Raw genomic sequence first — 22,762 nt, forward strand, 5'->3', positions numbered from 1 at the left:
TAACAGTCCAAATAATCAACATTTGCCTTTTGCACCAATTGAAACACAATAAGAATGCAACAGTTACTTTGAAAAACACTTCTCTGCTTTGTATAAATTGTTAACAATGAATTACAGGGTTGCACTCCATATGCACAGAGCTATCAGCACTATGCATTAATTATATCAACCACAACTTCTGCATAATCAGGGAATTTTGCAGACAATGCATGTGATGACACTGAGTTCAAGTTTTGATATCCAGAGATGCCAGTTTAAAAACCTTGTCCCAAGCCATTCATGGCCACAGGGGTGTGCTAAAAAGCACTGAAGTCTTTCACCAATTATGTTCACAGCATGCACTGACTTCAACAACCTTGAGATAACATACTGTGTTGTGATCCAACAACATCAAATTATATGGGTTGATTTTTACCGATGGCAAAAGTTTGTTATGCCATTTTAAAGACGTGGGAGACACAGAGCTTGCTGCCATCAAGAAAAATAACTACATTAACTATGCAATAAACATTAACATCCAAAATCTGGGCTGCATTCTCTATTAACAACCTTTTAAATGTTTGCCTCAGGATTAAAAATCTTAATGCACTGCATGCCTATGACACTTTTCCCTACTACCCTCCATATTCCTTTTGTCATCTTTTCTTTTGAACGTTCTTGTGTTAGATGGTTTACAGATAAATCACCTTACACTTGACACCAAGGAGAGGAGGAAGCTATATTTTTTTCCAGTACAAAGTTTAATCCTGGTAGTAATTTTACATTTTAAATTGGTGACTTGACTCTCTACTGTATTAACTCAACCAGTTACCCTGAAATCTTGTTTGATAATATCTTTCAGCATGAATACTTAAATGACATTTCAGCTAAATTGCATTTCTTAATAAGAATTACTTTAACTCAAACCAGTACTAGCAGAAGTTACAAATTCGTTACACCTCATTTGGAATATTGTGATTTGATTCTTTCACATCTTACTTTTAAGCCTTTGAAACTTCTTTTATAAAAAGACAAAGCGTTTTTGTGAAAATCTTTGTAACCAATATTAAAATGTTACAATGGCTACCTCTTGCAAATGTCTTCATATTATAATTCTCAACTCTCTAAGGGCTTGTCTACACTTGAAATGCTGCAGCTGTACCATGGTAGCTCTTCAATGTAGACGCTACCTATGCCAATGGGAGGGGTTCTTCCACTGGCATAGGTAATCCACCTCCTCAAGAGGAGGTAACTAGGTAGATAGAAGAATTCTTCCATCAAGCTAGATCTGCCTACACTGGGGGTTAGATCAGCTTAATTATGTTCCTCAGGAATGTCGATTTTTTTCACAACCCTGAGTGATGTAGCTTGGTCAACTAACTTTTTAGTGTAGACCAGGCCTAAAAGTACATCAGCTAAATTTAACCGTCATGTACAAAGACTAAAACGGGCCAGATTTGAGGGTCTACCTTCATGTTCTCATCCCCTAAAAGCTGTAATGAAATGAAGTGGATTTGGTTTTGGATACACTACAATGATAAAAAGAAAAGGAGTACTTGTGGCACCTTAGAGACTAACCAGTTTATTTGAGCATGAGCTTTCGTGAGCTACAGCTCACTTCATCCGATGCATAGCATATCGTGGAAACTGCAGAAGACATTATATACACACAGAGACCATGAAACAAAACTTCCTCCCACCTCACTCCCCCGCTGGCAACAGCTTATCTAAAGTGATCCTCAAGTAGAGCCATTTCCAGCACAAATCCAGGTTTTCTCACCCTTCCCCCCCCCACACACACACACATACAAACTCACTCTCCTGCTGGCAACAGCCCATCCCCCTTTGAAACCCCTTTTTATAATGCGCATGATAATCAAGGTGGGTCACCTCCAGCACTAATCCAGGTTTTCTCACCACCCCCCCACACCCCCCCCCTTTCCCCCCCCCCCCCCCAAAAACCACACACACAAACTCATTCTCCTGCTGGCAACAGCTCATCTTACAATGTGCACAGCAATAATCCAAGTTTAACCAGAACGTCTTGGGGGGGGGTTTGCAGGAAAAAAACAAGGGGAGACAGGCTACCTTGCATAATGACTTAGCCACTCCCAGTCTCTATTCAAGCCCAAATTAATAGTATCCAATTTGCAAATGAATTCCAATTCAGCAGTTTCTCGCTGGAGTCTGGATTTGAAGTTTTTTTGCTTTAAGATAGCGACCCTCATGTCTGTGATTGCGTGACCAGAGAGATTGAAGTGTTCTCCGACTGGTTTATGAATGTTATAATTCTTGACATCTGATTTGTGTCCATTTATTCTTTTACGTAGAGACTGTCCAGTTTGACCAATGTACATGGCAGAGGGGCATTGCTGGCACATGATGGCATATATCACACTGGTGGATGTGCAGATGAACGAGCCTCTGATAGTGTGGCTGATGTTGTTAGGCCCTGTGATGGTGTCCCCTGAATAGATATGTGGGCACAGTTGGCAACGGGCTTTGTTGCAAGGATAGGTTCCTGGGCTAGTGGTTCTGTTGTGTGGTATGTGGTTGTTGGTGAGTATTCGCTTCAGGTTGGGGGGCTGTCTGTAGGCAAGGACTGGCCTTTCTCCCAAGATTTGTGAGAGTGTTGGGTCATCCTTCAGGATAGGTTGTAGATCCTTAATAATGCATTGGAGGGGTTTTAGTTGGGGGCTGAAGGTGACGGCTAGTGGCGTTCTGTTAACGCCACTAGCCGTCACCTTCAGCCCCCAACTAAAACCTCTCCAGCGCATTATTAAGGATCTACAACCTATCCTGAAGGATGACCCAACACTCTCACAAATCTTGGGAGAAAGGCCAGTCCTTGCCTACACAGCCCCCCAACCTGAAGCGAATACTCACCAACAACCACATACCACACAACAGAACCACTAGCCCAGGAACCTATCCTTGCAACAAAGCCCGTTGCCAACTGTGCCCACATATCTATTCAGGGGACACCATCACAGGGCCTAACAACATCAGCCACACTATCAGAGGCTCGTTCACCTGCACATCCACCAGTGTGATATATGCCATCATGTGCCAGCAATGCCCCTCTGCCATGTACATTGGTCAAACTGGACAGTCTCTACGTAAAAGAATAAATGGACACAAATCAGATGTCAAGAATTATAACATTCATAAACCAGTCGGAGAACACTTCAATCTCTCTGGTCATGCAATCACAGACATGAGGGTCGCAATCTTAAAGCAAAAAAACTTCAAATCTAGACTCCAGCGAGAAACTGCTGAATTGGAATTCATTTGCAAATTGGATACTATTAATTTGGGCTTGAATAGAGACTGGGAGTGGCTAAGTCATTATGCAAGGTAGCCTGTCTCCCCTTGTTTTTTTCCTGCAAACCCCCCCCCAAGACGTTCTGGTTAAACTTGGATTATTGCTGTGCACATTGTAAGATGAGCTGTTGCCAGCAGGAGAATGAGTTTGTGTGTGTGGTTTTTGGGGAAAAAAAAAAAAAAAAAAAAAGGGGGGGGGGGGTGGTGAGAAAACCTGGATTAGTGCTGGAGGTGACCCACCTTGATTATCATGCGCATTATAAAAAGGGGTTTCAAAGGGGGATGGGCTGTTGCCAGCAGGAGAGTGAGTTTGTATGTGTGTGTGTGGGGGGGGGGGGGGGGAGAAGGGTGAGAAAACCTGGATTTGTGCTGGAAATGGCTCTACTTGAGGATCACTTTAGATAAGCTGTTGCCAGCGGGGGAGTGAGGTGGGAGGAAGTTTTGTTTCATGGTCTCTGTGTGTATATAATGTCTTCTGCAGTTTCCACGATATGCTATGCATCGGATGAAGTGAGCTGTAGCTCACGAAAGCTCATGCTCAAATAAACTGGTTAGTCTCTAAGGTGCCACAAGTACTCCTTTTCTTTTTACGAATACAGACTAACACGGCTGTTACTCTGAAACTACAATGATAGTATTCTGGCCTCCACAGATAAGAGATAGGAACGTTCTCCTCAATCCTTGTTGATCCTCTTGTGAGGTGCCATCTGAATGTGCCTCAAAAAAAGGAGTCTTGCAGGGTCCCTCTGATAGAGTTTCAATTCCATTCCTGAGATATAGGCAGAATTTCCTGCAGATCTGGTGGACTGGTGCAGACAAGGAAGGCTATGGTTATGCAGAATGAGAGACAGGTGCTGATGAGGGCATTGGTACCAACAGAGTGTACCAGCTATTAGCACCAGTGCTGATGTTTTCTTGCAACTTCCAAAAGACAAGTGCTGCACATATGGCTACATGAGTAATTGAAGAGGGCCTCCGTATGATGATGTGTGGATTTGAGGCAAAGGAAGAGGTTTGGTGTCTTGTGTTTGAGTCAGGGGATTCTCAAAACAGAGAAATCAAAGGTGTTAGCAGAATCTAAACTTTTGAGAGGTCCAAGTTAAATTGGTGTCATGACATCTGGATCTGGAGGAGTGTGGAGAAGAGGCAACAGCACTGCTGTCTATGTCTTCAAATCACTTGTTGGTCAGAGTACAGAAGAGGAGAAAAATGGCACTTCCTCTTTTGTGTTCTGTTTTTGCCTCTCTTGTGGGGCCATATGCGTCCTCTTCTCCTTTTTATCCAAATGGGTCCTGAGCAGGCTTGTGGTGCTACAACAGAGGAGTCAGTGCTACACAGGTTCAATGGTTCAAAATAAGGAGTAGGTGCTCAGATGGGCACTTCTCCAGTATCACCAAGGCTACTGAGAACTTAATAGGCAATGAGGGTTTGTTCTTTGATTCTGCTTTAGATTTAGCCAGCACCAGTGGTGTTGGGTAAGGGCTTTGCTCTAAATATAAGGCCAAAGAGATTCTGGTTTCAAGACAGTAACAGAATGCAGCACTGAAGCCAAAGTGGAAAGTGTATCTTGGGTCGTACGTAACAAGACGCTGGCACGGAGGCTGGTCTCTGCACTCTCAATGAGCCCATCAGAGTACCAGGATATATACATTGAGAACTAGATGGGACTGAAGCCTCAAGCATCTCTCTCTCTTATGGCACAGCAAGTAAAGGCATATAAACTGCATACTGACTTTCCAAGTAGGTCTCACCCAGCCACAGAAGGCACTGAATGTGAGTGTCTCTTTTTGATATGACCACCAGGTAGGAAATGTACCTCTTGAAGTCCTTATGTGGTTCTGGGCTCAAAATGGTCCTGTTAAGGGGCTAAAGACCCCTGGGACAAGGGAAGAACCCTACATTGTGCCACTCTAAATGTTTACAAGAAAATCTTACCCTAGGATAAGAGAAGGTCTAGTCTAAGAACACAAAGGTGAGATCTGCTCACTCTCTTTGATGATGGCGAAGAACTGAGGTGGTTGAAGGGTGCAGTCCCTCAACAGAGAAGGGAAAGGACATCACCCTCATGCAAGGCCTCTCATGCACCCACTAATGAGCATGGCTTTTCAAGGCAGTTCCACATCTCAACACCAGGCGTACCATATCCCACAAGCTGGAATATACAGAGGCGCTTGAAATTTTAAAAGAGCGACCAAGGTTATTTACACAGCATGATCCCCACCCCTTTTTTTTTTTTTTTTTTTTTTGGGGGGGGGGTAAAAATGACGACTTTGTTTCCACCTACTGATACTTTTAAGATGTTTTATAATGTATTAAAATATATGCCCAAAGGGGTCTTTTCCCCCCTACCTAAGTAATATCACATTCTGAATTTGGCCAAAACAAATTACTAATATGTCTCAAGGAATCTGAATTACTCATGTTACGTAATATCACTATCAGCTACACTTTGTATATTGCATTCCATATAGTTAAACAAAAAGATATTTTTTCTCTCCAACTCTAACTGAAAACATGAAAAGAATATGAATATTCATATTTTTCTCTTGAAAAATACCTGAATCAGTTCTGACAGCTACACAGAATGATTTCTTTCACTTATACTTATATGCAATAAATATCTGAGGATGCAAAATTATTTTAATTTCAATTAATCTACTTCTACCACATGGACTTTTCTTACTAAAATGTAGTCACTCACCTGCCAAGCACAATCTTTCACTTCTTCAGTTGGCATTGGGATTACAAGAAGGTTCTGAAGAATAAAAGCAGCCTAAAAAAAAGAAATGAAAGCATCGATACTGCCATCTTGCTGCAGCAGCTAAACAAAGCAAAGTAACCAGATCCAACAGCACTCTAAAAGCAAAAGCATAGGTCAAACTGATATGTTAATCAGCAAGTCACCCCGCTGCCTTAAATATTACTGAGGCTGTTTCAAATTTCAAGCTTCTAGAAAGTTTAAAAGGCACACAGTCACCTTAAAAATCACAAACACCTAAAACTACTCAAACAAAGACATTAGAGGAAAAAAAAAATCTTTACTTTGGGAAACTAAAAGCATTTTGTACAGTAGTTTAACTGTTTTCCCAATATAAGGTTTGTGTAGATTTTACAGAGCAGCAGTAAAGAGAAAAATATTTTAAAAGAACAGGGAAATGAGATTGTAAACACATCAAAAAAGGCAGAGGAAGTCTGGGGCAGGTGTAGAAACAAACTACTTTAAACTTAAAAAAGAATGAGTAGATTTCAAGTTGACTCTTTTTAAGACACTGCACTTCAGCGAAGTCCTTCAACAATGACCCTCAATGCATTTATGTGCTTGACTATTTTTGTTTATATTGTAAGATCACTGGTGCAGGACAGTGTCTTTCTTTTTTTGTGCAGCACCAAACACATGCTGCCACACAAACAACACAGTGCCAATGCCACTTAAGTTTTCCCCTTTAAATATCTAGGGCATATTTTAAACAATGTGTTCAATGATAAAATGTGAAATAATTCTATCTAGTGTCATTGAATCATTTTAGAAAATACAATAAAAGATGATCCCAACAGCTCTATGATGATGTGAGCATTAAGTTTTACAATATGAGAGGTTTAAACTCCTTGAAAGCTTTTTTTGTGCAGCAATGCTCACAAGTGGTTTTATTTGGAATAGGTAATTTGTTAAGTAAATGTTTGGCTGAAGTGTTTTTTAAGGTCTTAAAACTTAGTTATAAAGCTTGAATCTAACTACATCTTGGTTGCACTGTGGTCACTGAAGCAAACTGAAAAGACATTTACAGATGTTATTTTAAACTCTTTCAACACAACTAAAAGATATAAACGATTGGCTGAACATTCCTAGCTCTATTTTTCAATAGAAGGTGACTCATGCAGTTCAAAGCTTTATTATGGCTACAGGGAAAACAGAGAAGGAAAATTACTATTTCATTTTAAATTGAGAAGTGTGTTACATTAAATTCATAAATGGTTCACAGATTCAGCCCCGTTTGGATGAGTGTGTCTAGCTCTGAGCTGAGATATCAGAACAAACCTATAGATTCATTTCAAGAAGGCTGAATTTCTTAATGCCTATATTGCTTCAGCCTTCACTAAAGAAGTTAATGCTGACCAGATACTCAACACAATTAATATTAACAACAAGGGAAAAGGAACACAAGCAAAAATAGGGAAAGAACAGGTGAAAGTATGTTTAGGTAAGTTAGATGTAATCAAGTCAGCAAGTCCTGATGAAATTCATCCTAGGGTATTTAAGCAATTTTAGAACCATTAGTAATTTATTTTTGAGAAGTCATGGAGGTCAGTGAGGTTCAAGAGGACTGGAGAAGGACAAACATAGCACCTATCTTCAAAAAGGGGAACAAAGACAACCAGGACACTATAAACCAGTCAGTCTAATTTTTATACCTGCAAAGAAACTGGAACAAAATATTCAACTATCAATTTGTAAGGACCATGCGGACAGTAGGGTTACAAGGAATAGCCAGCATGGATTTGTAAAGAAGAAATCATGGCAAACCAACCTAATTTCTTTCTTTGACAGGGTTACAGGCTTAAGGAATAAGGGGAACCAGTAGACCTGATACATCTTGATTTTAGTAAGGCTTTTGACACAGTCCCACATGATATTTTCATGAGCAAATCAGGGAAATACTATCAAGGTGAAATGATTATAAGATGGGCGCAAAATTGGTTGACAGACTACACTCAGAGTAGTTATCAATGACTCACTACCAAACGGAGGGCGTATCTAGTGGTGTTCCACAGGGGTTAGTATTGGGTCTAGTACTATTCAATATTTTCACTAATGAATGGATAATGGAGTGGCTTATCAAATTTGTGGATGACACCAAGCTCAGAGGGGTTGCACGCACTTTTGAGGATAGGATAAGAATTCAAAATGACCTTGACAAATTAGAGAATTGATGTGAAATCAACAAGGTGAAACTCAATAAAGACAAGTGCCAAATTACTACACTTAGGAAGGGAAAACCCAATTCCCAACTATACAATGGGGAATAACTGGCTTAGGTGGTAATACTGCAGAAAAAGACCTGTTATAACAAATCACAAACTGAATATCAGCCAACAATGTGACACAGAAGTGAAAGAGGCTAATATTATTCTGGAGTACATTAACAGCCGTGTTGTGCATAATATCCGGGAGGTAACTGTCCTCTCTACTTAGCGCTGGAAAGGCCTCAGCTGGAGTACTATGTCCAGTTTGGGGCTCTACACTTTAAAAACGATGTGGAGAATTTGGAGATAGATTCTATGGGAGAGCAACAAAAAAATATAAGAGGTTTAGAAAACATGGCCTATGAGGAAAGTTGAGAAACTAGGCATGCTTAGGCTTGAGAAAAGAAGACTGAAGGGGGAGGCAAGAACCTTATAACAGTCTTCAAATATGTTAGAGGCTGTTATAAAGAGGATGGTGATCAATTGTTCTCCATATCCACTAAAAGGTAGGACAAGAAATAATGGGCTTAACCCTGCAGCAAGGGAGATTTAGGTTAGATATTAGGGAAAACTACCCTTATAGTTAGAAAGTTAAGTCCTGGAACAGGCTTCCAAGGGAGGTTGTGGAATCCTCATCAATGGATTTTTTAAGAACAGGTTGGACAAATACCTCTCTAGGAACGCACTAGGTTTTACTTGATCCTGCCTCAGCACCGAAGGCTGGACTTGATGACCTCTAAACGTCCCCCCAGACCTACACTTCTGGGATTTCATCATCCTACAGCTCAATCGCTGAACTGTTCACAAGGCTTCCTCCCAGTCCATGAGAGGTATCCTGGGAATGGGTTTATCAACAAACAAGAAATAAGAATTTTCTATTTAAGGTGAGACGCTTATTGTATTATATATACCTGCTACGCTGGACAAAAATATACCTCTGATGCTTATTCATGAATTGTGCATCAACCTTAAACTGTCAACGTATAAATAAAATTTGAGCATATTCCAGAATTTAACAGAAGTTGCAACAGAGACCAGCAGCATACACTGGTTTTGAAAGTGTACACAAGTTTGCTTTATATTTGAGTATCATGGTGTTCTTAGCTAGCAATAGACAAGCTACTAGTCATCACCTTGCAGTTTTTGTTGCTTACAAACCACCCATTGAATAACATGTGAAAAGACAGACCTCTAGAGTGCTTTTTTAAACTATTTAAATTAAGTAAGCAGCTACTGGATGACAAACCGTTAATTTCTTTTAACATGGAGAAAAGCAGACAAGAAAAGCCCCTGCATTATATACCATATCAAAATGAACTTAAAACCATTTGCAGTCTAGAATTCAAGATGCTTTAAAAATGTATAGCAAGAATGGCTAGAGATTATTCTTATAAGGTTAAATAAAGTAACAGCAGACAGTATCTTTGTGTGCAACTCATTATTTTTATGACCCCACTGAGACTAGCATATCACTGAAACAAATTACTTCTGCTTTACATTAGTAGTCATGTCTCTGGCGCTTTTCAAGCGAATGCTAAGACAAGACAAGAAAAAGATGTATTTCATTAGGTAGCATTTAACTTACAAGGCAGCAGGAATGTTGTGCCACCTGAGAAAGTCTTGGAAGCTTTCCTCTCAGTAACAGCTTACAAAGGAAGCATCTTGTACTACTTTTTCCCTTGAAGATACATTCATAAGAGAAATGTGTATTCATGGACAATAGGAGGACAAACAAAGACATACCTCTCTGCGTACCATGCTACATTCTGATTGGTCCAGAAGAATGTTTATCACTGTTCCCCATAACCCTCCTGAAATGTTCTGACAGCTCTCTGCTAAAGCAATGCACCCTAATTCAAGAGATGTAAGAGCTGATCCGATTCCAAGGGAGGTGAACCTTACCTGGAACATTTTAGCAAGAAAGAATCTGTATTTCATTGTATGAAATGTTAATATTTCATAATTCATTCTTAAACCTTTATAATGAAGCATGCAGTCTTCATTATCTCTAAATTCTCTTGAACAGCTACTAATGAATTACTTGTATTATCACACAAGAACATATAAAAGACCGACAACATAGCTTTCAGTATTTGGATGAGATAATTCTCTCCACCTAACGAACAGATCAGGCATGCCTACAAAGCTGAAAACATATGTGAACATCTTTAAGTGGTCTCAGGGCTGTGCACACCTCTATTTTTGTAACACTATATAAAAGGAGCATTTTTCTGTATATATATTTTCATTAACAAGTATAAATATTAACTGCTCAGCAGGAAAATGGATGCAGATGCCTTATCTGAAGCCTACAAACATCTGTAAATATGTCATATGAAAGAACAACACCTGACTATTCTTTTTTAATTGTAAATGGCACCAGTATTTAAACTAGACTTGAAACCTGGCTGATTAAAGCTGTTTATACACTGTTTTGTAAGTAGTTTACTATGACTGTATCCCTGACTAAAGATGGAGAGTGAGTTGTTCATGAACACCTTGTTACCCAAACTGTAAAATACAAAATACCCCCTCAGATAGTCCTCTCGTCAATGTGGTCATAACGTTTTGTGAAAAAAAAAGGCAACAAGCCTAACATTTTCTATTTAGATTCATCTCTGGTGTCCACCATCATAGTGTCATCTAACTGCCACTAAAGATCAAACCAAAGACAGTTGCTAAAATAAGGCAATAGGACTGAATACAGATAGAAAGCAGACATGATGAGTAAGGAGATGGCATTATCTAGTTACTTTTCAGAGTAAGCCTGTTCTGGAATTGTATATGTAAAGTTCCAGATAATCAGTTTTAAATAAAACGTTCTTGATAGTTTGGATCTGAGCATATTTGCTTTAAATTTTTGTGCAAGTCATGTTAATAGGAACTTTTTTTTAGTAGAGACAAGGTGGCTGAGATAACATCTTTTATTGGACCAACTTCTATTGATGAAAGAGACAAGCTTATGCCGAGCTCTTCTTCAGATCTGGGGAAGGTAATTAATGACAAAGCTAAATACAAGGGTGGAACCGATAAGGAGTTAACTCACATTGTAAGAGACAATTCAATGGGCAGTTAACACCTCTACAGTATTCAGAGTAACAGCCGCGTTAGTCTGTATTCGCAAAAAGAAAAGGAGTACTTGTGGCACCTTAGAGACTAACCGATGAAGTGAGCTGTAGCTCACGAAAGCTTATGCTCAAATAAATTGGTTAGTCTCTAAGGTACCACAAGTACTCCTTTTCTTTTTACCTCTATAGTAGTTGGACAAAGGAGGGTCAGTGAGTTGCAGATTGTTGTAACAAGCCATAAATCAAGTATTTATTAAGTCATTTTTGGTGTCTAGCAGAGTTATCAGTTTAAGTTCCCACTCTTGTCTTATGAAGGTGTAGTGCAGGTTTCCTTTGAAGACAAAGACCAAGAGGTCAGATATGGAGTGATTTTTATAAGAAGTGTTTGCCTCAGGCAACATGGTGTTCTGTTTTGTTTTTAAATCAGCCACAGGAACTAGGATGACTTCCCAATGCGCCACCGTGAGGAAGACTATCTGGTCAAATGCACCACAAAACCAATGATATATCGGAGATGCATCAATGATATTGTATCATCTGGACAGACATCCTAAATTCCCTCACAGATTTCCACCACAACTTCAACCACCACCACTCATCCATCAAACTCTCTCTAGAACAGTCCCACACCAGCATGAACTTCCTGAACACCATGATCAGCTTCAACAATGGAACTATATCAAGAAACTCATGGATCACCACTCTTACCTTCACAGATTTAGTAACAACCCCAAGAAATTAGTTATCTACAGTCAGGCATTCAGATACCATGGAAATATGCTCCAAGAAGAAAACCCAGGATACACAACTTAACACACTTAAAACTGCCTTCACTAAACAAGGACGCCATCATGGAATGGGCCATCCAAATACTCAGAGAACCCACTTCAACACAGGAAAAACAAAAAGAAACAAACCAAAAACTTCTGACTGAACATCCCTAGTTGTTACCTACCACCCAACCCTGAAGCCCATATGGGTTATCATTAAACAATTACAACCCATACTCTCTGGATACCACATTCTGAAAGAAATCTTTCCCAACCCTCTCTTCTGGCCTTCAAACAATCGCTCCATACTCAACATCAGAAGCAAGCACCCCACAGATCAGGACTCACCAATTCAAGGTGGCATCAGACCCTGCCATAAAAACAGATGCAAAACCTGCAAACATATCATCTCCCATGCTACAGTGATCAATAACCACCCCCCAACACACCTTTCGAGATCCATGAGTCCTACACATACCTATCATGACGACATATGGTGTACCTCATCCAGTGCACTAACTGCCCCAAAAACACCTATTTGGGTGAAACAAGACAATCACTACGCTCTTGAATGCACTCTCACAGAAAAAGGATAAAAGACAAAAAAAATATCACCTGGGGAAAACACTTTTCACTCCATATCTGACCTCTCAGTCCAGATATGCTAAACATTCGTATGCCCCTTCATGCTTCGGCCACCATTCCAGAGGACATGCTTCCATGCTGATGACGCTCATAAAAAAATAATGAATTAATTAAATTTGTGACTGAACTCCTTGGGGGAGAACAGTATGCGTACTGTTCTGTTTTACCTGCATTCTGCCATATATTTCGTGTTATAGCAGTCTCGGATGATGATCCAGCACATGTTCGTTTTAAGAACAGTGTCACAGCTGATTTGACAAAACACAAAGAAGGTACCAATGTGAGATTTCTAACAGCACTCGACCCAAGGTTTAAGAATCTGAAGTGCCTTCCAAAATCTGAGAGGGACGAGATGTGCAGAATGCTTTCAGAAGTCTTAAAAAGAGCAACACTCCAATGCGGAAACTACAGAACCCGAACTACCAAAAAAAGAAAGTCAACCTTCTGCTGGTGGCATCTGACTCAGATGATGAAAATAAACATGCGTCGGTCTGCTCTGCTTTGGATCGTTATCGTGCAGAACCCGTTATCAGCATGGACATGTCTTTTGGAAAGGTGGTTGAAGCATGAAGGGACATATGAATCTTTAGTGCATCTGGCACCTAAATATCTCGCAATGCCGGCTACAACAGTGCCATGCGAATCCTGTTCTCACTTGCAGGTGACATTGTAAACAAGACATGGGCAACATTATCTCCTGCAAAGTGTAACCAATCTTGTTTGTCTGAGCGATTAGCTGAAGTAGGACTGAGTGGACTTGTAGGTTTTAAAGTTTTACATTGTTTTATTTCTGAATGCAGTTATTTTTTGTACATAATTCTACATTTGTAAGTTCAACTTTCATTATAAAGAAATTGCACTATAGTACTTGTATTAGGTGAATTGAAATATACTATTTCTTTTGTTTTTTATAGTGCAAATATTTGTAATCAAAAATAAATATAAAGTGAGCACTGTACACTTTGTATTATGTGTTGTAACTGAAATCAATTTGAAAATGTAGAAAACATCCAAAAATATCTAAATAAATGGTATTCTATTATTGTTTAACAGCACAATTAATCACACGATTAATTTTTTTTAGAGGATAGGGATTTGTTTTAAGATGCTTTGACAGAAACATTCTAACAGCAATTATTCTTTAGAATACTTTTTTAAAAACACACATTTAAAATTATGACAAGTTAGTTAAGTCTCAATATTAAACATAGTTTTTAGATTTGTAATACATTTATTTCTTAAACTTGGAGCAACAGTTTTATGCCAGAGTACACTAACCTCAGGATCTCTATCTACCCATAACGGAACTAGCCATGCCAGACCAAGCCGAGAAGGAACTTGCTCTTCACTTTTATCGTAAGGCAAGAACCAGAGAGACACCCAGTCCTGATCAGAAAAAAAAAAATGAAAAGGATTGGTTTCAGACAGTAACTGTTCAAATTAACTCTGCCCTCCAACTATATAAGCTAATTTTTTTCCCCTTTATTTCAGTACAAAGCACAAGTATTGTATGGCAAAGATTCTGGAGGCAAACTATAAAGCTTAACAATATTACTGTATAGTATAAAACACTTTTTGCATTATAAACGGAATTAAAATTAAAAATGTACTTGTCTGTAAGACAAGACTATTGTCTTAATATGGTATAATGGTTTCTAAACTAACAAAGAAAAATAAACGCTGAGCTAAGAGGAAAGGGTCACAGCTTAATTCTGTCGATTAGCTGCACAAGAGAGAAGTGCTATCCAAGACACTAACTTTACTATCCTTGAACTGTGTAGTACTTTACTTCACCAGAGCCCCCTTGATTTTATTGGGGCTATTTCCAGAGTAAAATACAATGCAATATGAGTACCAGAATTAAAGACATCTGCTATCTGCACCCAGTGTGAACTAAATATTTTTCAGTCTTAACAGAGAGCATTCCTATACTCAATTTTAGTCTCCCAAAATGAATTATAGTAAAAGTCTGGCATTGTTTTTAGCCAGTTTAAGCTCAGGACCATGACTTCCACCTTACTCTTAACCCTAAAAAACTGAAATTTGCAGAATATGGTCACAAGCACATTTGGACGTTACATTATGAGGATTTAATTAAAGAAAATGAAACCATACTCATTAGTAGGAATTTTTAGCCAGTTTAATTTTTCACATAATCTATAAAATTGCTTAGATGCTTATCTACATCTGCACAAAGATGTAAGATATTTAATAGAAGAGTCCAGAACCTCAATGTGTTTATTTAGGCTCTGATATAGCACAAAGCTTAAGCACAGTCTTAAATTTAATAGGACTCACTCACACATTTAACATTAAGAACATGTTTCAGGACTTGAATCAGCATCTTGTACATCAACACTACCATAAGAAAGTTCTAATATTGTGCAGCATTCTATTAAAAGAACCTTTATTTCCAGAACTGTTGGGCAAATCAAGGGTTTTTTTTTTTTCAACCGTATCGTTTCCAAGTACCAGAAGTAACCTCACTTAAAATAATTTTGAAGACACTATACTTATTACAAAAATATTTTAGAAGTAAATACCATACTTTTAGTCCTGATTTACCATCCTTGCCTTTGAGTAGTACCTCATTCTGCAAGTACTTCCTCTTAAATCAGAAGGACTACTTGCAGGGTGATACTGCTCAGTAAGGTTAGCAGAATTGGACCTTAGCTAGTATATGTGGTACACTTAAAATAGTGATATTAGCATTCCCTAGAGTTCAAATTCAGTAATTTAAAGCATCACATTTCCAAGGAAAACATCAGTTAAAATTCAATTTTCTGCTCTCTAAAGTCAAGCAAAAATAGACTGTATGTTTGAACTCTGTCAGTAACAACGTGTCAATGCTTTAATCACACAGATGACAAACTAAGGGCAGCTCTCACCATATTTTTGGCTTGAGCCATCATTTCATGCGACAAGTGAAGCAAGCAAAGCACTGTGCTCTTTGTGACGCCTTTGCCCATGAAGGACATAGCATTTCCTCCCCATTCAACATAAAAAGATGAGATGACCTGTAATAAAATAAAAAATAAAAATAAAATAAAGCAATATAATTTCATGGTGGCTTAACTATGAGGAATACATAGATAAATACAAACAGTCCTTCAGATTTCAGTTAATTTAAATCATGACTAAGTGTAAATAGCAGCCTTTACCTGCAATTTTAGGAATATCTTACATTTCTATAAGCTACTTGGTCAGATGTTTGTTTGTGTTATGGCTGTACCCCAGTGTTCAATGTCCTTCTCTTCTCTTGGCTCTCACTCAGGTCTGCAATGTCCTTCATTTGACTAGGGGCCCGGGACCTAATGGATCTTTTATGTGGTTGTGATACACACAGTTATTCATGATCAGGTGTTTTTGTTCTGAGTCTTGTATTAGTATGCCTGGGATTACAATGTATTGTTTAGCTAAACATGTTCGATTTTTAGCCTTGACTAATTCACATATCCAGCTTGCCGCAAACCCTATGTCCCAAGTTACTATTTTGTATTAAAACACTCCCTTTGGATAACTTAAAAATAAAGCTTCTTTTGCATGGCTGATAAAGACACACATACTTTACAGTTATGACCGTCAATTAAAATATTTTGTAGCTCTTTATAATTGTCCCTTGGATAGCAAGCCTTCCAATATTATGAAGAAATTATTTATGGTTGTCTGGGTTCTCAAAAAAAGGGGATGGTACGGATAATGTCTTACTTCTCGCTAAAAAGTAAATTTGTTATTACAAGATTTCTGTAAAAAAAAGCTTCTGTGTTTAGTTGTTGGCGCTTTGTACAAAACTTGCACTACAGGAAGAGGGTTTATATTGGGCAGTTTATTTTGACTTGCACTGATATAAATAGGAATTTTAATTTTAAACATCAAACATCAAAACCTGCTAAACAGTGATATGATCACAAAATTGATGTAACCATTAGGTGTAAGAATTACACCTAAAGAACATTTTCCATCAAAAACATTGCTATTATAACTTGCCTATTTGCCTGTCCTTCAGACCATCCCCCTTCCATAAAAACCCTAAACCAACTCAGTGTTAAGTTATCTCTTATATCTGGTTCACTTGAAATTGCATGAAACTTACTGCAGACAGGACCTAAATGTTAGAAATTGGTTCCCTGTTGCCTTCATCCTAGCTGTTAATCTGACCACTTTCTATTACATGACACCATCTATAATCTTGGTCCCATTTTTGATTCTACACTCCCATCGGAAGCTTTCATCAATCAAGTGGATCCAAATATTTCACTTCCACTTTAGGAACTTGCCAAATTGCTAAATCAGCTGTTGAACTGTATGTTTTTGTCTCATCACAACTTGATTATAGTAATCAGTTCTTTGCAGGACTTCCAGACATTCGTTGACTGTCTTCAGTTATTTCAGAAGCTGACAATTAGATTAAAAGTAAAATGTTTCTATCAGAATAGTCTTTTCACAGAGCTAGCAAAGCTGTCAACAATGTTTAAAATTTGAATCTTAAAGAATAACCTCTGATGTATCTCTTTTTTCACTCTTCATGATAACCTGTTGGAAGACCAAAGTTAAAATCTAGACAAACTGTTTTCCTCCACTTTGCAGCTACTCTACATCACTATAAGATTACTTAAGAGTACTAAATTATTTGTAATATTTTATTTTAGAAGACAGATAAGTTTTTTGGGGAGTGCAGGGGGGAGAATAATTCCATAGACTTTGACAACAAATGAAGGAACCAGAAAATGAAGGTTTGGGGCTTACAAACAATGAAATTATTCCTTTAGCCCACTATGCTTTCCCTAGTTTACCGCTATCTTACCTACCTACCAAGGTTTTCTTTTTTTGCAGCTCTAAAGGACTTTTGTCACTAGGCAGATGTCCTGTGGATTTTTCTCTTTGGTATTTCTTAATTATAAAACTCAGTCCAACACACAAAGGACATTCTGATTTTGAAAAAGTACTAGCCTTATTTACCTCCTATAATTTAGTGATACTCTTGTCTGAAACTAACAGGTACAAAAATGAGAGAACATAAGCACAAAGCAACACAAATTGGATTGATTTGTTTTTAATTTAGACTAATACTTGTCACTACAGATTGGTTTTAGTGTCCACCCAGAACATTTACATTCCACAGTTTAGTCTTCAGTTTATTTTTTGCCATATTGGAGATAAAAAAATAGGAAGAAAAAACCTCTCCCCACTGACTGGCTATGCCAGAAGAAGAGTAGGAGGCATTGCATGTGGTTTTAATTTAATTAAATATCTGGGATTACACACCAGATAAGACTGTACAGTGTAGGTAATTCCATGTGTGTTTCCATATATTCTGGGGGCTGCTATCAGCCTTCCCCCTCTCCAATCCAGATCCCACTGACCTCACTACTTCAACCCCATTACCCACTCCTTGTATGGTGGTTAAGGGAACTATAAGGGAGGGACTAACTCCCCACTATATTAGTCATAAGAACCCCGAATCCCCTTTCTCTGCTGCTTTAAAGGATTCTTCCTTTAAATCCTTTGCCAATCAATTTTACCTGATCATCGTACCCATTCCATACGGTGTACCTGCACTGGACATTTTGCCACAAGCTTACATAACGAGTTGAGACATTAACCCATAATGGCCTAATCCTCCTTTCATACCCTAACAGGCCCTAACCCATTGAGGGGAGGATAAAAATCCACCTGACTTCAGCCAATCTGGTGGTGAGAGAAAATGCCTTCCCAGACCCCTGAGAAGAGCCATGACTAGCATAATGCCCACAGTAGGTAACAATGAAGTCTGGTACTTTAACCACTTCCATAGGTGGAACTGTGGGTGCTGCTAGCCTTGTCCAGGCTCAAGACGGCTTTGCCAGAACTGCCTTGGGTATAACTACACCCCTTTCTTCAGTCAGCTGTTATGAGGAGTGGGCAGTTGTTGTCCCCCACCGACCTGGTCTGGCTCTACTGCGTCCTGCTTCTTTACCTGAACAGGTAATTGTACCGGGGTGAGGGGGCGGGGCGGAGAAGAGGGGCCTTAATGAGGGCAACAACCCTCTTTCTACCAACCTGCCGGAAAAGCCCTGTGCATGCAAAGGGAAATTCACCTTCTCCTTCCAGCCAAATAAAGGACCCCACTTCCTTATATGTAGTGAGGACATTATAAAAACAACTGTTTTACAACTAAAGCCAGAAAAGCAGAGCATCAAAAGTTGATATTTGGCATGAAAATAGTCCTCATTTGGCATAGACTTGAGAAGTTTGGGATTAAATTAATTTTGATTTCATCAATTAGATTCTTTGAAAATTATATATGCACAGTACATTTTGCATAGACTTTTACTAAGCTCATAAAGGAATCAATCCTATGTAATTATGTCAATGGACTTTTGTCATTTATTTCATTTGGAACAGGGTAAGGACCAAAGTGCACAGAGGGGGAAGACCATGCTGCACCTTCATACATGAATAACTTAGCAGCTCACTTCGAAATGTAGTGGTGATGGTCAACATGTATACCTCATAAGGTCTTAAAAGGTCCAGGCCAAGATCAAATCAAAAGATCAAATGTGGCCAACTTACCAAACACAAAGACATTGAAATATACAATTTCAAACTGGTCAAAATGGATCTGCTTCACTCCACCACTCATAAGTTATTTGTTGATTTCTAACTGGTGAAGTAAAATATTTTTTTATTTGATACTCCTTCCCTGCAACTTGCATGGTGTACACACACCCAGAATTCATTCATTGTTCAGTTTTTGCTGAAATCACTGTGCCACAAGAGTAACAAGTAAAATTTCCCAATAATCATATTTCATTTAACAAAACAAACATGGTTCACAAGAGTAATATGTACCTTGTTTTATGGTTGTTAACACAAATATACAAGTGATAACATAAGCTACTTACCTCAAGAAGACCTGTCAAATATTTCATACAAATTGTGAATGGCTCAGTTGTTGCAGAGTATGAACTCCATCCTGGGTGTGCAGTGACATGGACCATTCCTCGTAATGTTCTCTCCAAAGAAGGCAATCCATAAAAGTGGGGTGCATCTGTTACCCGTAAACACTGTAGCAGTTTCAGAGCCAGCTGTGTTCGGACACAATCAGTAAGTTCCAAGCCCTTTCTGTTCCAAATAAAAAAGGCAAATGTATCAGACGGAAGTATAAAAGTTAACTTAATCATTATTATTTGATAGGATGCCAATGACATCTTATTGTTCCTGTAGTTCTATAAATCTAGGTATCAAATCTCTTGTATATGGTGAAGAAAAACCAAAGTTTGGCATTTCCAGCTTCAAGTGTTTTTCAGTGCTAAAAGCCCCAAATTTCATTTTGAAGAAATAGGAACACTCACTCAAATAAAAAAATGGATGAATACAGAAAGAACCCTGTAATATACTAAAGAACACACCAAAGAGAGGGAAAGAAAAATCCAGAATCATGGATCCCTTGTTATGAGAAGGAAAAAAAAGTGCCAAGTTCACTAGTTGCACTTTAAAAATTCACTCTGGTTTTAGAGATGATAAAGGTATCAGAGATATTTCCTGTAGTTAAAGTGCTACCAGGCCAGATTCCAGCTAAAAATGGTACAGTGTTATAGGCCATGAACCCAGGTGTTAAGCAAAATGTGGCAATCAGCAGGGATTTTTGTAAAAAACAAAACAAAACACAAAAACCACCACTCCCCCCCCCCCCCCCCCCCCGCTTTTTCTTAAAAAAAAAAATGTGTTGCTCACTTTTAAAGATAAAAATAAAATGAACTGGAGAAAAAAAAAGACTATTGCTTTGAAGAAACCATAAACAGGTAAATTGTGACTAGCTTAGTTATAAGGTGAATATTGTAATTCCAAATTGGTTTGATGTTGGGAAAAGGTACAATTTTAAAAATATTTTGAATAAAACCACAGGTAGCAGTAAAGAGTTTTATTTAGGCAGAAACATAAAGTTAGGGATTTCTGGTTATTGTTTTAGGAATGGAGCCAAAATAATAGGAAATTCACACTGCTAATACCATGATTGCATAAATTAATGTGGAAACAGGTTAAGACCTTCTATAGGAGCTGAGAATCATGGATAAGGGCCAAACTGCCTATGGCTGAAATAATTAGGCCTGAAAAAAGAAACAGAGTAATAATTTAAATAACAAATATTTACTGATTTCTCATCTGTTGATGATATGATGTCTCAATTACTTTGATGTCCCTTATTCACTTATAAATAACTGCCAGAAAGACAGCTGAGCCAGCATCCACTCATGCATGTTTTATCAACTAGTAAGTAGAAATGACAACTCCAACCCCTTCTCAGGTTACAACAAACTGAAAATATATTATTTGCTGTAACTAGAACTATTAGAGCCAACACCACAGATCCCAACCTCCATAAAAGTAGAAAGTACTCAAGCAATTTTAGTATAGAACAAGTGAAAGGGCTTAATGTTGGGCCTAACATCAAATGGCAGACATATTTTCCACTTCACAGTGAGGACTGAAGATACTTCCCTCCCATCAGCCGTCCAGATACCTTAAATTATTTGGTCTCTAATCACCTATGAAGAAAGCTGGTTGTTGCCATGGCAAACGAAATTTTTGCAAAGTAATCATTTTCTCCTTCTTATTAAAAAAAGGAAAAAAGCCATGGCAGATACTGTAATTATTACTAGGGCTGTCAAGTGATTTAAAAAATTAATCACAATTAATCGTGCTATTAAAAAAAATCTTGATTAATCACGTCATTAATCATGCTGTTAAACAATAATAGAATACCATTTATTTAAATATTTTTGGAAGTTTTCTACATTTTCAAATATATTGATTTCAGTTACAACACAGAATACAAAGTGTACAGTGCTCACTTTATTTTTATTACAAATATTTGCACTGTAAAAAACAAAAGAAATAGTATTTTTCAATTCACCTCATACAAGTACTGTAGTGCAGTCTCTATTATGAAAGTTGAACTTACAAGTGTAGAATTATGTACAAAAACCCCCTACATTCAAAAATAAAAAATGTAAAACTTGAGCCTACAAGTCCACTCAGTCCTACCAATTGCTCAGATAATCAAGTTTGTTTATATTTGCAGAAGATAATGCTGCCTGCTTCTTATTTACGTCACCTGAAAGTGGACCAGTGAATGGCACTGTTGTAGCCGGAGCCACTAGATATTTACATGCCAGATGCGCTGAAGATTCGTATGTCCCTTGATGCTTCAACCACGATTCCAAAGGACATGCATTCATGCTGATGACATGTTTCTGCTTGGTAACTATCCAAAGCAGTGCTGATCAACACATGTTCATTTTCATCATCGGAGTCAGATGCCACCAGCAGAAGACTGATTTTCTTTTTTGGTATTTTGGGTTCTGTAGTTTCCGCATCGGAGTCTTGCTCTTTTAAGATTTCTGAAAGCATGCTCCATACCTCGTCCCTCTCGGATTTTAGAAGGCACTTCAGATTCTTAAATCTTGAGTTGAGTGCTGTAGCTATCTTAAAAATTTCACAACGGTATCGTCTTTGCATTTTGTCAAATTTGCAGTGAACGTGTTCTTAAAATGAACAACATATGCTGGGTCATCATCCGAGACTGCTATAACATAAATGGCAGAATGAGGGTAAAACAGATCAGGAGACATACAATTCCCCCCCAGGAATTCAGTCACAAATTTAATTAATGCTTTTTTTTTTTTTTTTTTTTAATTAGTGTCATCAGCATGGAAGCACGATCTCTGGAACAGTGGCCGAAGCATGAAGAGTCATGTGAATCTTTAGTGCATCTGGCACGTAAATATCTTGCGACGCCAGCTACAACAGTGCTATGTGAATGCCTGCTCTCACTTTCTGGTGACGACGTAATTAAGAAGTGGGCAGCATTATCTCCCATAAATGTAAACAAACTTGTTTCTCTTAGCGATTGGATGAACAAGAAGTAGGACTGAGTGGATTTGTAGGCTCTAAAGTTTTACATTGGCTTGTTTTTGAGTGCAATTATGTAACAAAAAAACCCTATATTTGTAACTTGCACTTTCATGACAA

At 38.3% G+C, this 22,762-nt stretch overlaps 1 protein-coding gene across 17 annotated transcripts in view; it reads right to left on the minus strand.

Moving 5' to 3' along the window:
• RTTN (rotatin) overlaps nt 1–22,762 on the minus strand; it is a 151,590-nt gene that overhangs the window by 57,680 nt on the left and 71,148 nt on the right. For 16 of the 17 annotated variants that reach the window (XM_037892906.2, XM_043539931.1, XM_043539932.1 and 13 more), the window contains 5 exons: nt 19,633–19,852; nt 15,637–15,765; nt 14,027–14,134; nt 10,009–10,167; nt 6,005–6,076 (listed from right to left, as the gene is read on the minus strand). In XM_037892906.2, coding sequence (XP_037748834.1) covers nt 6,005–6,076; nt 10,009–10,167; nt 14,027–14,134; nt 15,637–15,765; nt 19,633–19,852 — 688 coding nt within the window. The remainder of the gene's footprint in view (nt 1–6,004; nt 6,077–10,008; nt 10,168–14,026; nt 14,135–15,636; nt 15,766–19,632; nt 19,853–22,762) is intronic. The other variant, XM_037892907.2, reaches the window with a different exon arrangement.

This window comes from Chelonia mydas, chromosome 2, assembly GCF_015237465.2.
Source record: "Chelonia mydas isolate rCheMyd1 chromosome 2, rCheMyd1.pri.v2, whole genome shotgun sequence".
Classification (NCBI taxonomy): Eukaryota; Metazoa; Chordata; order Testudines; family Cheloniidae; genus Chelonia; species Chelonia mydas.